Genomic DNA, 17,372 nt, shown 5'->3' on the forward strand with positions numbered 1-17,372 from the left:
ACATACACTGGATATTACCTAAATACTATTTACTGATTATTTCAGGGCTGGTTTTGGGTCTTTGGGGTTTTGACAGGAGCTCAGGTACTTGGGTCTCTAGAAGAATCAATGTTTGGGCCATAGCAGGAGTCATCTTTGGCTTCACTGGATTTAGAGGCAGTACCAGCAGATGTTAAGGACAAAGAATCTAAGCCATGTGTCCTGGGTTCAAAGTCAGCTCTGCTTCTTTCTACATATGACAATTTGCTTAACACATGTGTTTCAGTTTTCTTTTCTATAAATTGGTTATAATAAAGATAGTGCCTACATTGTCATTGGGGTTAAATGAGTAAATAAATGTCAAAAGCATAGAAAAATGCCTGGCTAATCGTAAGTGCTCCTTTAATACTGGGTGATCATGTTAATAGCATCCATATTTCTCTTCAAGTGCAGTAGAGATGGATGGAACCAATGACAGCACCCAAAACCATTTCATCCTTCTGGGGTTTTCTGACCACCCCCATCTGCAGAGGGGGATCCTCTTTGTGGTCATCTTGATAGCATATCTCCTGACCCTTCTGGGCAACACCACCATCATCCTGGTGTACTGGCTGGACCCTCACCTGCACACTCCAATGTACTTCTTCCTCACCCACCTGTCTTTTCTGGACCTCAGTTTTACCACCAGCTCCATTCCTCAGCTGCTCTATAACCTTCATGGACAGGACAAGACCATCAGCTACACTGGCTGTGCCATCCAGCTCTTCCTGTTCCTGGGTCTTGGCGGTGTTGAGTGCCTGCTCCTGGCCGTCATGGCCTATGACCGGTTTGTGGCTGTCTGCAAGCCCCTGCACTACATGGTGATCATGAATCCAAGGCTCTACCTGGGCTTGGTGTCAGTGGCCTGGGGCTGTGTGTTGACCAACTCTTTTATCATGTCTCCAGTGACCCTGAGCTTACCCCAGTGTGGGTACCACAAGGTGGACCACTTCTTGTGTGAGATGCCAGCCCTGATCCAGATGGCCTACATCAACACTCTGGCCATCGAAGACACTGTCTTTGTCCTGGCAGTTGACATTGTCCTGTCACCCTTGGTGTTTATCCTGGTGTCCTACAGCTACATTGTGAAGGCTGTGTTACAAATTCGGTCAGCGTCAGGGAGGCAAAAGGCCTTGAACACCTGTGGCTCCCATCTCACTGTGGTCTCACTTTTCTATGGAAACATCATCTACATGTACATGCAACCGGGCAACAACTCCTCCCAGGACCAGGGCAAGTTCCTCACCCTCTTCTACAACATCGTCACCCCACTCCTCAATCCTCTGATCTATACATTATTTGATATTTGGCATCTATCATTCCTTTCAGTGTCACTGCTAACCCTAATATGATTTACAGGACATTTTGTACTTTTTTGAAAATCCTCATTTGAGATATCTGATTAGTCAGATACCAAATTTTGACATGTACTTGGAACTTTCTTATTTTCTGTGAAGACAAATTAATATATTTATTTATGTTAATATATAATAACAGTTGATTCCTCAATATTCTCTTTTTCAAAAAGTTGTTTCATTTTGCACATGGCATTATGCTAGCACTTACTGAATGTTAACTTTGTGGTACCTAATGAGTTAATAAATGTAAATCAATAATTATGTTGCCTGTCATAAGTATGTACTCAATAACAGGAATAGTAATTAATATACTATTTCTAGTAAGTTATAAAAATGAAGTGAATTGATGCCGTTACAGATTTGGGTTAGACACCATTACAAAATTAAACTTTTGCATTTCATTGTTTTGGTATATGTATTTATATTCACTCATATTTCTCTCATTTACGCTTGTATTAATAGCAAGAATGATAAATAAAAGTAGACTTTTATTTCTACTTTGGCATAGTCTCCTGAATCCATGCTCTATCCGGATGAAAATATTACATACTAAATCAAAATTTACATGTAGCTGAAAATTACTTACCAAGGAGACCCATTCCTGAACTGCTAAGTGTTGTGGTATGGATCATTTTAGTCAATAATATCCCTTCCCCTGGTATTCCAAAGCTGTGGGGAGCTGCCCACGTTACACCGTAATCGCCATTACAAGATGGCGCCGGCCGACACTGACAATCGGCAAAAACAAGTCTAGAGCGCATGTGCTGGGAATTTCCCCACCTCTAGTCTCCGCCCCACCTGTGGCGTCATCTGGGCCGATTGGGCAGCCACCAATCAGATGGGAACACATCCTAGGTGAGGGACTGTCTCTATATAAGGGGCGCGGCTCCCCTCGCTTGGGGTCTCCATTTCTTAGCAAGCTTATGCTCTTCCTCTCAAGAGGCATTAAAGCTTATCTGCAGAAGGATCCTTTATGTGCCGCGTCGTTCTTGCTGGAGAGACGGTAGCGCGGGACATCTGGTGCCGAAACCTGGGGAACTTGTGACATCGTCAGCACCTTCGGAGACCCCCTGGTGACAGGGAGGATTCAGAACTGCAGGAGGGTAAGTTCAGAGAGGTGTGTCTGTTCTTGGTCTGGGGTGAATTCGGTTAGATTACAAGGTTTTAGACTCATCCCTTGGTGTGGTCAGACTGACGTAGATAAGCAGCTGCACCTGAGACCCGTGTGAGCCTCTCGTACATAAGGGAGCGGTGTGTCTCACAGCGCCTCCTAAAGCAGGGCGCGTTATGGGTTCTACGCAGTCTATGGTTACCGCGTTAGAGGCTGTGCTGAGACAACGTGAGATCAAAGTAGGGGGCCGTGTACTCAGAAATTTTGTGAAAGAGGTAGATCGTGTAGCGCCATGGTATGCCTGTTCCGGCTCCTTAACCTTGAGCTCTTGGAACAAATTGGGCAAAGACCTTGACCGCAAGTACGCAGAGGGAGACCTACGTCAGGGCACCAAGACCGTTTGGAAGTTCATTAAGAATTGTTTGGAGGATGAAGGCTGTAAACCGGTAGTGACAGAAGGACAAAATATATTAGAGGAAGTCCAAGACAGCATGTCAGAAACTGAACGGAGTGAGAGGATGGGTACCCACAAGAGGAGAGACGTCTCCTGTAGAAAAAAGTGCCCTCCCGGTAAGTCTACGGACGAGGGAGAGATTCTAAACCATCAAAGTGATGTTCCCGGAAAATCTGCCAGGGAGGAAGGGGTTTTAAACCCCCGCCAAAAGAGAAAAAACAAAAGAGAGCTTTACCCTGTAGGAGAGCTGAGGGCCATAGACCAAGGGTTGGAGGACTTAAATCTACATGAACCCGACTCTGACTCCCTCAGCCCTAGCGAGGAGTCCGATTTAAAGGAGGAAGCTGGGGGCATGCCACCTTTGAGTGGAATACGTCCGAGACTTTTGAGTCTTCTGTTTCTGTCCAAAGGTACGGACAAAATACGTCTGTACCATCGACACCAGTCTGCCTTTTCCCCCCTTTCGTGTTTATTTTAGTTCAGGATGCAGTACAGGAAAATCAGATTACTTGCACCAATGAATCCTGCTTTTATGCACAGTGTTGGAATGCTACTGGGTTTAAATTGGCTGTGATTGCGCGAATGCCTAGGTGGGTTCCCGTTCCTGAGGAGGCCCCTAATGCTATGTCCTTATTCAGGCAAAAGAGGGATTTTGGTTTCACCGCAGCAATTGTTACCGCTGTCTCCTTGGCGGCAGCTGCAGCTACAGCTGCGGCTGTGTCTTTGGGTACCACGGTTCAGACTGCCTCCACATTAAATAATTTGTCCTCTTCTGTTGCTCAGGCCCTGAACACACAAGCTGCGATAAATGCTCAGTTAAAGGGAGGATTAATGGTGGTTAACCAGTGGGTAGATCTAGTACAGGAACAAGTAGATGTTTTGTGGCAAGTAGCACAGTTGGGGTGTCAGTGGAAATATTCAGGATTATGTGTAACCAGCATCCAATATGAAAATTTTACCAGGGCGGCAAATTTGTCTCATCAATTGTCTAAGTATCTTTTAGGAAACTGGACAGGGAACTTTGACGACCTGATGCAAGAACTGCGCTATGCCATCGTGTCTGTGAATTCAACAAGAGTGGATGCCTCCTTTTCAGCTGGACTGTCCTCCTGGATCACAACTGCCATGGCACATTTCAAGGAATGGGTGGGGGTGGGGTTGTTTGGAGCGGCCCTCTGCTGTGGACTAGTGTTCCTTCTTTGGCTGGTCTGTAGGCTGAAAGCCCAAACACAAAAAGACAAGGTGGTCATTGCCCAAGCACTTGTGGCTCTGGAGCAAGGAGCCAATCCCGATATTTGGCTATCTATGCTCAAAGACTAGTCCTCCCCCCTCTTTTCGGCTGGCCTCCCTGAAAACTGATCAGTGGGGTTCGCCCTGGCTCGTGCTGGCCCACAATTCACAATTCAGAGTCCGCTCCAGTAGATCCAGAGACGGGCAACTTCCCCCCAGACGTGTGCCGACCTAAGACATGGTGCCTGGTGGCGATAGGGTTAACCTTTGACGGGTAAGGTCACGGCCTGAGGTGGGTCGACCTAAGACAGGACTACTGGCTAGACATGTTGTGGCCAATGAGCTTGCTCCAGCCTCTTAATGTAATAAGAAAGGGGGAGATGTGGGGAGCTGCCCACGTTACACCGTAATCGCCATTACAAGATGGCGCCGGCCGACACTGACAATTGGCAAAAACAAGTCTAGAGCGCATGTGCTGGGAATTTCCCCACCTCTAGTCTCCGCCCCACCTGTGGCGTCATCTGGGCCGATTGGGCAGCCACCAATCAGATGGGAACACGTCCTAGGCGAGGGACTGTCTCTATATAAGGGGCGCGGCTCCCCTCGCTCGGGGTCTCCATTTCTTAGCAAGCTTATGCTCTTCCTCTCAAGAGGCATTAAAGCTTATCTGCAGAAGGATCCTTTGTGTGCCGCGTCGTTCTTGCTGGCGAGACGGTAGCGCGGGACACAAAGCCTCCTCTCTGAACCCTTGGTCAGTTTTCATTGCTAAATCATATGATAATAGCTGGGTGATTTCACAATAAATGAAATATACATATGATTTATCCTTAATATCAGTGAGAGGGAGAAAGGGACTCAAATTGGCAACTCGATTGAAAAAGACTACAGAATGCAGAGCAATACAACAAAAAGCCATTTTCATTTCAGACTGAAATAAATATATCAGTAGGAACCTGTCCTTGTGAGAAAGTTGCTGCATTCATAAAATAATAATAACTTCTGTTTTCATTTGATCAGTGTGTAAAAAATATTTAGAAATGAGTATGATGTTAGCTGTGGGCTTTTCATATATGGCCTTTATTTCATTGAGGTAAACTCCTTCTATACCTAGTTTTTTGAGTTTTTATCATGAAAGGGTTTTGAATTTAATGAAATGCTTTTTCTGAATCTATTGAGATTATTGTGTTATTTTTATCCATTCTATTAGTGTGATGCAACGCAATTATTAATTCGCCTATTTTGAACAATCTTCACAACTCGGGGGTAGTTACCACTAGGCGATGATGTATAATCCCTTCAACGTTTTGTTAAATTTGGTTTTCAAGTACTTTGTTCCAGATTTTTGTATCTATGACAGATCTGAAGGGAGAAATAGCAATACAATAAATGTGAATGTATCTCTCTCTCTCCATATATATGTATGTATATGTAAATAGATAGACAATTTAAAAATAGTTTATAAAGCCTCAAGTCTAATTAAATGTGTAAGTATAAAGAACACTTAAGTAAAAAGCACTTTTGCATGTACTATACTTTTAAGAAATATCAAAAAACAGTGCATTTAATAAATATTTAAAACAAGAGTAATGAAATGTTGTAGATAGAAATATTTTAAAAAATGATCTGGTCTACTTTTCTCATTTTAATTAAGAAACTGGTGGTGAGATAGTTAAAGCAGGTTAACTGATGTCACAATCTGAGGAAGAAGGAAAAATATTCGACAAATTCATCTGTCCAGTAAAGACTCAATTACACAATTAGGAATTCATTGTGACTTTTATTTTAGATCACAAAGTTCAGTTGAAATCTGAATGTTTAGTCAAAAATCTCTGGAATTTCTGGAAAGGCCACATGTCCTGTATATGTCCTTGTGGAGACTGAGTCAGTACAAAACAGACTGGGATTCTCCTACCACCTTTTCTTTTTTTTCAATTCACTTATTAATATTATTATTTTTTTACATTCTAAGATATTGCAGAGCAGTTGTGCAGGAGGGGGAAGGGAAGGAGGAAGGAAAGAGCGTGTGAGGAATAGGAAGCAGGGGGTGCTTGGTCAAGGCCTGTGGCACCCCTCCTCATTCCAGCAGGGGAGACCAGGAGGCTTCCCGCATGGCTGGGTCATTGCTGGGCTGGACATAGGCTTCAAGGAAGTGTGGCTGAAACGCTTGGCCTCCCACCAACCCAGCCCAGGAGCCTGCGGTGCTTCCTGCCGTGTCTCAGTGGTCATCAAAGGGCTGTGTGTGGTAGTCAGGGGGGCATGACTGAGGCTCATTGCCCTCCCCCATTCCTGGTTTGGGAGCCCAGGGGGCTTCCAGTCATTCTAGGTTTTACAGGTGTTTTTGGTGGTGTTAGAACTTTACTAGGTAATATCAAACTTTCTCTCTGACCTGTGGGTTGGATATTTTGTTTTTTCTTTCAGTTCTGTGTTGGATTATTCACTGTTCCACTACGTAAACTCTGCACTGGAACTAATTTGCTCTTCTTTGCTTACTTCTCAAATGGAACTTCCTGTAGGGACCAGCACTGGAGCCCTTTAGTTGAACTAAACAGCTACTTTCCTTCTAGTTCCCTGGGGAAGGATTATTGTGCAGCTAGTTTTTTGTTTTTTTTAAAAAAATATTTTATTTTATTTTATTTTGTCAATATAAAATGTGGTTGATTATTGTGGACAATTACCGAAACCTCCCTCCCGCCTCCCTCTCCCCACTCCCTCCCAACAATCTCCTTTCTGTTTGCTTGTCATATCAATTTCAAGGAATTGCAATTGTTATGTTTTCTTCGCCCCCAACCCCTGGGTTTTTTTTTGGTTTGTTTTTTCATTTTTTTGTGAGTATTTATTTATTTATTTTTAGCTCTCACAAATAAGTGACAACATGTGGTATTTCACTTTCTGTGCCTGACACATTTCACTTAATATAATTCTCTCTAGGTCCATCCATGTCATTGCAAATGGTAGTATTTCATTCTTTTTTATAGCAGAGTAGTATCCATTGTGTAGATATAAAACAGTTTCCATATCCACTCATCTGATGATGGACATGTGGGCTGGTTCCAACTCTTGGCTTTTGTAAAGAGTGCTGCGATGAACATTGGGGAATAGGTATACCTTCAACTTGATGATTTCCATTCCTCTGGGTATATTCCCAGCAGTGGGATAGCTGGGTCATATGGTAGATCTATCTGCAATTGTATGAGGAGCCTCCATACCATTTTCCATTGAGGCTGCACCACTTTGCAGTCCCACCAACAATGTATGAGAGTCCCTTTTCCTCTGCAACCTCACCAGCATTTATCGTTCAGAGTCTTTTGGATATTAGCCGTCCTAACTAGGGTGAGATGGTATCTCAGTGTGGTTTTGATTTGCATTTCCTGAATGCTGAGTGATGTTGAGCATTTTTTCATATGTCTGTTGGCCATTCATATATCTTCCTTTGAGAAATGCCTATTTAGCTCTTTTGCCCATTTTATAATTGGGTTCCTTGTTTTTTTCTTGTAAAGTTGTTTGAATTTCTTGTATATTCTGGATATTAATGCTTTGTCAGATGTATATTTTGCAAATATTTTCTCCCACTCTGTGGGTTGTCTTTTAACTCTGTTAATTGTTTCTTTTGCTGTGCAGAAGCTTTTTAGTTTGGTATAATCCCATTTGTTTATTTTTCCTTTGGTTGCCCGTGCTTTGGGGGTCATATTCATGGAGTCTGTGTCCAGTCCTACTTCCTGAAGTGTTTTTCCTATATTTTCTTTAAGAAGTTTTATTGTTTCAGGGTGTACATTTAATTCTTAAATCCATTTTGAGTTGACTTTAGTGAAAAATTTCTATAATGAGAACTACAAACCACTGCTGAGAGAAATGAGAGAGGATACGAAAAGATGGAAAGATATCCCATGCTCTTGGATTGGAAAAATCAACATTGTGAAAATGTCCATACTAGCCAAAGTTATATACAAATTCAATGCAATCCCCATCAAAATTCCAATGACATTTTTCTCAGAAATGGAAATAACTATCCAGACATATATATGGAATAACAAAAGACCACGCATAGGCAAAGCAATGCTAAGCAAAAAAAATAAAGCTGGAGGCATAACACTGCCTGACTTTAAACTATACTACAAAGCTATAATAACCAAAACAGTATGGTACTGGCATAGAAATAGACACACTGATCAATGGAATAGAATAGGGAATCCAGAAATCAAGCCACACACTTACAGCCATCTGATCTTTGAGAAAGGCACCAAGCCTGTACACTGGGGAAGAGACTGCCTCTTCAGTAAATGGTGCTGGTATAACTGGATATCAATATGCAGGAAAATGAAATGAGACCCATACTTCAGTTTTTAATTGTTGACCATGTATATACTTCTGGGTCTTGTGAGTTCTGGTACAGTTGTGTTGTTGGAAACTCTGGTCTGGGCCTGAGTTTTTTCTGCAAACTGCATCTCTTGCAGTCATATATTTCTGACTGCTCTCCACTGAGTGGTCCTGTGATGATTGGAGGGCAGATCAGCTGCCCATGCTGTGCCCCAGTGTTCCCCCAATGGGCCTGTCTCCTCCACTGTCCAGACTCCAAACATTTCCCATAGGATGGGCCATGTGCCAGTCCCTTGCAATAACTCAACTGGACCCTGAGTGGCTCCTTTTCTTCAGTTGTCTGTGGCCCCTTGCTCCTGTGTGGGTTCAAGACAAACTGGCTTATCCCAAAAAGAATACTGATGCAAGACCAATTAAAAGTATATAAAATTCCAAAGTGGATTATTACATAAAGGATCTTTGGATATATTCTTTTCACATAATTTTAAAAACCTAATTTGAAGAAACCCCATCAGACATCACTCTCCTGTAAACAGAGGCCTGCACCATGAACCTATATTCACATCTCTCTCTCTCTCTCTCTCTCTCTCTCTCTCTCTCTCTCTCTCTCTCTCACACACACACACACACACACACACACACACACACACACACACACACACACACACACACAAACACAAACACACACATGATGCCCGGTGCCACAGAGAAGCAGAGCAGGGATGCACTGGTGTCTCTGCAGCTTCCTGCCCTCAGAAGCGTGTGGGTCTTTCCAAGTGTCTCACCAGCATAGCTTTAGGCTGGCAGGGTGTTCAGAGTTTGCAGATGAAACAAAGGAAAGGAAAATGTCTTGCCTTGAGACTCGCAGCAAGGATGGTCCACGAACCTGCAAGAAGCAGGTCACACCATCAGGATGACTGCTGAGCAGCTGTAAAGCAACAGAAGGCAACTTCCCAGTGGGATATGTACAGAATATTGGGGCTTCCCCCCTCAGGGATGCAGGTCTGTGATCCCAGCTGCAGTGGGAAGCAGTATGATAGGCATACAAACACCATTTGCAATCAAAGGCAAGAGGGAGATGCAAAGTCTCTCCCACTTTTAAACAACTTTACAAGAAAGGCTGTGCTGTGAAATGTGCTTAACGTCATTTCCATATAGACTGCACCATTGGGTTACACATAGCCCTAGACCTTCATTCAGCTACTACAACTACCACTACAACTATTGACTATGATTACTAATATATTTACTATTTTACTTTCCTGGTTTATTTTTGTGTCTATACAGTAGTCAAACACCCTGTACAGGAGGCTTAGGGAGAGGAATGCAGAAGTGGGTACCCAAGCATACCGTGACATGGATAAATTAACCCAGTTTCTAAACTCCAGTGACTTCACTAAGACCACCGGCCTGCGTGTTAGAGAGGATGATCCCAGAATGTTCTGCTTGTCTCCTAATTCATCCTCATGTCCAGCTCAACAGGCCCATAGGGCCAAGAGAAATCCACTCACCACCTCCACTGGATTCCCTTGGACTGTGACATTACAGATGGACTGTGCTAGTCATTGATATTTTCTTAATAAAACTTACTATGGGAGGGATCTGATGAGATGCAGAATTGGTAGGAGATGAATGAATGAAAAAAGAGAAGAGGAAAAAAGAACAGAGGAGGAGAGGGGTGCGGAGGGGAAGACAAAAGCCGATTCTCTAGAAAATAAACCCTGTTGCCTTGAAAGCATTCTGCATCAGCAAATCCTGGAACAGAGTGGGGATTGAAGGGCCAGCCCAGAGGAACAAAAGTGGGGAATAAAGAAGGTGACAAGTGGGAAAAAAGAGTGAAGAGAAATAAGGACTGGCAAGAGCAAAGGAAACGTGCAGAGCGAAGCCTCCAGAGAAGCAAGGGCTTTTCCTAACTTTGAGAACAGTCCTTTCACTACACTTAATTAATCATAACACAGGGACATAAATGCTTAAATGTACAGAAATAAAGTCATACGCAACAAAAATGAGAACACATAAATTTAACATAGGATTGTCATCCTAGCACTGTCTGAGGACACAGGATGACACCATCTCCATTTCAACTCCTCCAGCCACGAACAAGTTTCTAGTAATGAAGCTCTCTTTTAGCTCCAGCTAAAATAAATGAGTGAAATGCAGAGGGAAGGAGAAAAAATGCTCCAGAGAGAGAGGGGAGGGAAGACAGAACAGCAAGCAGCAGACCAACAGGAACAACTTCGTTCTCACGTGCCGGGGCCCTGCAGGCCGGGAAGCCCTCTGACACACCCAGCTCCAGGCTCTCCTGCAACTCCAGCCAATCTCATGTTCTCTGGATCCATCCACCAAGAGACTGTGACAGTTGACTGATTCAAAATGGTAGAACATGAAAGAACAAAACTGTAAATAGGGTCCACCAGGCCCTGTTTCTGAAATCTCGGATCTCTATGAAAGCAGGGCCTGGGATGGATAGGTAGAGGCAGAGAATACACTCATGAATGATAAAATCTCTCCCCTCTGTCAACTATAAAAACCATCTGGATTTCCCCGTCTTCCTGCCCCAAGCCTTCTGCTGCCAGTATCTAGACATTTTGATCACTTGTTGTGACTCGACAGTGATTCAGACCTGGGATGGGGAATCAGAGAGGGGGGGAGACTGAAGAATTATCACATGACAGCTTCCAACTGACCTTGTTCTCTGACTTCCCCTTCTGATGGTCTGTCCTGGGTGTGGTAACTGAGGTTTTGGGGGCTGGAGAGGTGCATCTTGCAATCAGTCTTCATGATGCTTTGGTGTCTGCAGTGCTGGTGTTCTCTCTGCATCGTTGCTGGATGCAAAATTCCCCAAGGCCTGAGCCTCACCTTGTGTCCCAGCTCCTGGCCAGGGCCCTACTCACAGCACACACATCACTGGTGCTGCCCCAGACTGACTGACCAAATGAACTTCTAGTACCTCTTTTCATCTCTGCGGTCATCTGTTTCCTCCCCTGCCTGCTCTGGTACATACGAGCTCCATGCTACTGGACTTGTGTGATGAGCAGCCCTCTCCTTTATGTAGCCCCCCTCCAAATACCACTTCTAAAGAGGTTTTTCATGTATCTGAGCCCCAAACCTGTTCTACTGGCCACCACAGATTTCCTTCCCATCTGCCTCCTATTGGGTCTAGCACAGAGACACTGCAGAGAAGCTGGTGAATGGTTTCTGCTTCTCTAAAGTCCCCAGGGTTCCATAATTGCTCTTTGGAAGCTGTAACATTGTTACAGAAACAGATCCCAGTGAACACCAGGCAGAGAGACTTTTCCCTTGTCAGGAACCCTGCCTCAGCCAGTTTCCAGGCTCACCAGCGTGGCTCTCTGTGCCCTCTGATCCTGTGGGGCCCAGTAGTGGAGAACACGTTCCTGCACCTGGGAAATCCGCATCCTCCCTTGCAGCTCCCAATATCCTGTCTTCTGCTTTTATTTCCCAGGACTGTGAGAGAGCATCCAAAATATGATTTTATCAGTGCCTCGAATTCAGACCCAGTGTGTTACCTGACACATTCAGGTTTCCTTTGTGCCATTCCCGAGGAGTTCTATTATTGTAACCACATCTGTTATCCTTGATAACCCCCAAACTGACAGGAATACACTGTGTCTTACCCCAAGAAGCTCAGAGGACCCCACTTGCAGCCTAATGCTACCCACGGCATGTGGAGGAGCACAAGAGACGCTTTCCCTGACAAATGCCTGGCAGCTCCCTGCTTGTCAGGCAGTAGGTAGATGCTCATGGGCCTTGAAATTGGGCCACAGTGACCTGAGAGGGGTCAAGATTAATATCTGAGAGGGTTCAGTCACCTCTTACTAACCACACATGCATGTCCGCTGTCCCCTGAAGGGGCTGGGGGCTCCTGAGCTACCTGCTGACTGTCCACAATTGCAGTGCTGAGTGATAGAGTTCAATTCGTAAACCTAATTCCCAAAGATTCTAAGGCCACATCTAAGTTCATCAGCAGAGTACAGTCATCAATTAATGGTGTCTGTACTTGAGAGAGAGGAGCAGGACTTCAGCAGCAGCCCTTAGTGCCAGCAAGTGAGGCACTAGTGTCTATGCTCTGAGATCACTCGATATGCTGGAGAATGTGGCAGCTTAAATGACCTGCCAAGATCTGGTCACCTGATTGCAAAATGTCCTCAATCCTTTCCCTTTCCTCACCCACTATCCTTTCAAGGGGAGTCCACTTCTTCACCCCTGGAATCTGGTCTGGCCTTGCAGTGAGAAAGACAGTAGCCAGTTCTGAAGTCGTGCTGCCCTCCACATGCTCTACTGGAGTGCTGTGTCTGTCACAAGAACAAGGCCACACATGTCTGCTGAAGACCAAGAGACCACATGGAGCAAGGCCAGGTCATCCCACCTGTGGCATCTGAGACCAGCCATTCCCCAGATGAGCCAGCCAGTGGCTGCAGACACAGGTGAGCACTGCAGAAGAGCTGCCAGTGAGCTCAATGGAAATGCATTGTTTGGTGCCACTGGGCTTTGTGTTTTCGTTTGCTTGTCTTACACAGCATTATGATAACAGTAGAGAATGGATAAAAATTTAGCAATAGATTGCATCCTGAAGAATCCTGCCATAACTTCTGACGATGAACGTAAGATTTTTTTTTTAACACTCTTGGCATAGCTGATTCAGTCCAAGTCTAGTGCTTCTCTATCTGTGTTGAAGGACCAGCAACTTTTTTACATGTTACTTTATATATTTTTACATTTTGTTTGAAATAATGGCAGATTTACAAGAAGTTGAAGAAAATAGAATAGTACAGAGGATACAGGAGGTGCTCACTTTCCTGTGCTTGGGTTTCAGGACACACCTCTGGGTTTCCAGCCACTCCCTGAGGTCTCAGGCCCCCTGCTCTGAGCTCTCCCCAGGGGGAAAGTTACTGTTGCCAGTTAGACCTGTTTTCAGCACCAACCCGGGAAAATGAGACCACAGGGCTGGCTATGCAAATCCAGTGGCTGGGCATGCTCAATAAAGAGCACAGAATACTCTTGAATACGCCTGGTGCATGGAATTGGGAACCACCCCTTAACTGAATGTTCATCATGTAAACTGTAAAAGTCAAATCCCAGCTGAAGGCGGGTGGCAGCTCACTGTCCTGGAGGCCACCTGTACTTCGCAGGCTGAGGCTGAGGTGTGTATATTTCACTTTGTATTGAACTTGCTTTCAGCAAGCGGCTGCTCATTCTCTGGAGCCAGCCTGCACTTTGTACTGAATATTAAGGTGTTTTTCTTCCTTTTCTGTTAGACTTGATGTCTCTACTGAGCTTACTTCTGTGTTACACTTGGTGTGGGCCCTGCTCAGTGTCTGGAGCATGCCGCACTCTGTGCAACCTGCATTTCTTATCTGTCACAATAAACTAGTTCTCACCATCTACTGTGACTCTGCCCTTGAATTCTTTCCTGGGGCAGAGTCACGAACCTGGACAGAGGACTGGGTGTGTTGAGGCCAACTACCGGGCCCCCTGGACCCTACCTCTGACATCAGGACCTTGTGGTGTTTGTTCTTCTGGGCCTGACTCCCTTCACTGCACATCAAGAACCCCCTTCATACCCAATCAGTAAGAGGAGGAAGATGGATAAAAAGAATTGACAAGATGAGAAAATACTAGTAGGACAAGAACATGTCACCGTTCTGATCTGTGTGAGAGGAGACCCTCAGGGAGTTCATTTGTTTATGTAATGGTGACATCCGTGAGGATGGCATCACCAAGTCCAGTATTCACCAGCTGGGAGCCCTGATAGGTCTCTGCATATGTCAGCAAGGGTACAGGTGGGGTCACTTGGGGTCATGGACAGGGTCTTAGAGCAGAAGCCAGGGACGACAGATGTTCACACACACACATGCACACAAGCACACATGTGCACATGCACATGTCTGAGGTCTCAGTCTGCTCCTGGGTCAGCGCCCCCACCCCCACCAGTCACATGAGCTGCTGACTCTGCCTCCACCACGCTTCCCTCCCTGTCCTTTTCCTTGGCCAGTGGTCAGCAGCATCCATGGTGACCTGCCCCCACACAGGCTCAGGATGCGAGGGTGGCAGATGCCAGGAGCAGGAATAGAGAGGAAGAGGAGGAGGAAAAGAGGGAAGGAAGTTCCTTCAGAGCCCAATCAGCCCAGAAATGGAGGTGACTGTGGATCATCCCCGGGACGCTTTACACAGACTGTCGTTCCCTGTCCCATACTCACCTGGCACCGTAATCCTTTACTTCCCCACAAGTACTCCCTGGGCCCTTGACAGGCAAAGGTTGAATCACAGTAAATCCCTGGATGGTCTTGACCCTGGTGTCAGCTGAGAGTGGGAGGCTGTGGGCCTGTGGCCTCTAATGAGGTATGTGGGAACCTGGGCTCTGCGTGGCCATCGGCCTGCTGAGGACCTTGCCAGGGGGAGGCTGGGAGAAGCTGGTCTGTGGCCTGGGCTGCAAGACCCTGACCTTTCTCCTGCCCCAGAGTGTCGTGTGCTTCGTACAGAGCACTGGGAGCCAGAGAAACAGGCACGTTGTAACTGACAACAATTTATTTTGTGGGTTAGTACAAAATAGGAGAGGTGGGCTCAAGCCCTCAGTGACCCTTCAGTGGGCAAGACAGGGCCTGGTAATGGGGTTACCGTGGGGGTGAAGGACTGGGCCTGTTCTGTGACCCTAGGGGTGGCCACAGATGATGGACAAGTAGCACGGACCCAGCACTCCTGTTGAAAGCTGACGTTGGGGAACCATGGGGCCCCAAAGTCCACATCGCTGGGGAGGTTTGGCAGCGAGCTCCACTGCAGGAGTTTCCATATTACTGCTGGCCTGTCCTGGACTGGGGCCCTAGGGGTGGCCACAGCTGATGGACAAGTGGCACGGACCCAGCACTCCTGTTGAAAGCTGATGTTGGGGAACCATGGGGCCCCAAAGTCCACATCACTGGGGAGGTTTGGCAGAGAGCTCCACTGCAGGAGTTTCCATATTACTGGTGGTCTGTCCTGGACTGGGGACAGGCCAGCCACACCCTGATTTCCCTGGGCACCCAGTGAGAGACCCGCAGCCCTGGGCTCTGAACAGGCCCCCTCATGCTGCTGGGCCTCGGCCTCCGAAAGGCGTTGGACCTGGGCAGGTGGGCCCAAGACGGCCAGTCTGACATCTCTGGGGTGAATCTCCATGCTTCGGGAGGCCAGCCGAGGCCCGGGTCCTGAGGACACCAGATCCAGGCCCAGGATCTTCCTCGGAAACTCATCTCTTTTGGCTGAAAGAAAAGTAGACACGGTCAGCTTCCACACGGAGCCTATCCGGCCCTTCCAGGACAGGTCCCATGGACCCGGCTCCCTGCAGTGCTCCTGGTTGCTGTGTGGCCTCCCTGGCCTGACACTGAGGACATTCCTGCAGGCTGATGACCCCAAAGCAAAGCGTGTGATCAGCCTGAGTCTTGAGAACCGGCAGGGCACCTCTAGCTGCTCCTGGGACATCCACGTGGTTTTTGGTGTGGGCTGGCTCAGGCTTTCTGCATCAGGCCCTCACCTCATAGGAGCTGGGCCTGGGCATCAGTTTTGACTCAGAACTCAAGCGTGAGACACCCTGTCACCTAACCCCCTTGCATGGGGGCCTCTCCCCATACTGGCTGAGATGCCACCAGGTACTTGGCCTCTCTGCTCTCTAGGGCCATCTGATCCTTGTCAGGACTGGACCATTCCCACACTCAGCAGAACTCTAGGTACTGCCTCAGGCCTGAGGGTCCCATGTGTGCCCTCGCCCTGAGTCCTTTTGAGCTTTGCTACACGATTCTTTTCAGTGTCTGGCTCGGGGCTTGTTGTCCTGACGAGGTTGTGTGGGAGTTCAGGGTGGGAGGGGTGCCCTGCTGCTCTCTGGGGGGCAGTTGCTGCTCTCAGGTGGGGTCTTCTGCTTGAACACATAGGTCTGAAGGCTGCTGTTGCTACCAGGGGGTCCTGGAGAACAAGAACTGGAGGGCGTGGGGGAGGAGCTGGTGGCAGATGGAGACATCCCCCTCCTCGCCTCTGAGGCTTCTGAGGACAGCACCTGCCCTGAGGCCCTGCTGGCCTTGCTTTCAGATGCTTCTTAGAGCAGAGGAGGGGAAAGAAGGCAGAAAGCCCCGAGGGCAGGGCTGGTGGTTCCCAGGACTCCTGATTATTTACTGCCCCCAATGGCGAGTCACCAGGGCACCTCCTGCTGTACTCACCTAAGGGGGCCAGGCCACACTTGGCTCCACGCACTTCTTCCATAGACACCCGAAGTTGCCTGAGCACCTCATCATCCTGTAGGGCCCAGTCCCTGGACAGTTCTTCTGTGAAAAATCGCAGGATGCCAGCCTGGTGCAGCTTCTGGAGGAGTTCTAAACATGGGGGTGGGAGTCAGGCTAGAATAGGTCCCCCCCGGGTGATTCAGTGCCCGGACCTTGCTCACTTTCAGGGCACCTCCTCCTGGGTGGCTTGGGGTCCTTCCTCGGCCATACCTGGGTTCCAGGTGCACATGGGAGGCCAGGGCCAGAAGCAGACCAGGCCAGGAAAGTGCCCTCCCCGCTCCTACCTCTGTCAGTGTCATGTCAGGGGGTGGGCTCGGTGTCTGGAAACACCCACGGTGCCCTGCCCCACCACCCATGTTTGGCCTGGCTCGAACCCTCCTCCATCCATGACTGGCTCACTTCGGCGTGAGGCGGCCTTGTGGTCAGTGTAAACAGTTGCCCTTGGCAGGCCAGGTCCTGTCCTGCCTCCTTGCAACCCTGAGTTCCCTGGGGAACAGGCATACTTACTTCCATGAATTTTCATCGTAGTGTATGCCATGCCTGTTAGTACTGGCTCACCGTCCAAGATGAACACATCGAAAATCCTCAGGGAGAGGTGGAAAGGGATCTGCGGGAAGAGCAGG

General features: G+C 47.2%; 1 protein-coding gene across 1 annotated transcript; it reads left to right on the top strand.

Annotated features, from left to right (window-relative positions):
- The first annotated feature begins 437 nt into the window (after positions 1–437).
- Positions 438–10,398, top strand: LOC134375993 (olfactory receptor 2W3-like). The gene is made up of 2 exons (XM_063094700.1): positions 438–1,315; positions 10,326–10,398. The coding sequence occupies exons 1-2, from the start codon at positions 438–440 to the stop codon at positions 10,396–10,398; spliced, it is 951 nt and encodes a 316-aa protein (XP_062950770.1).
- Positions 10,399–17,372: the final 6,974 nt, after the last annotated feature.

The sequence above is a fragment of the Cynocephalus volans genome, chromosome 4, assembly GCF_027409185.1.
Source record: "Cynocephalus volans isolate mCynVol1 chromosome 4, mCynVol1.pri, whole genome shotgun sequence".
Lineage (NCBI taxonomy): Eukaryota > Metazoa > Chordata > Mammalia > Dermoptera > Cynocephalidae > Cynocephalus > Cynocephalus volans.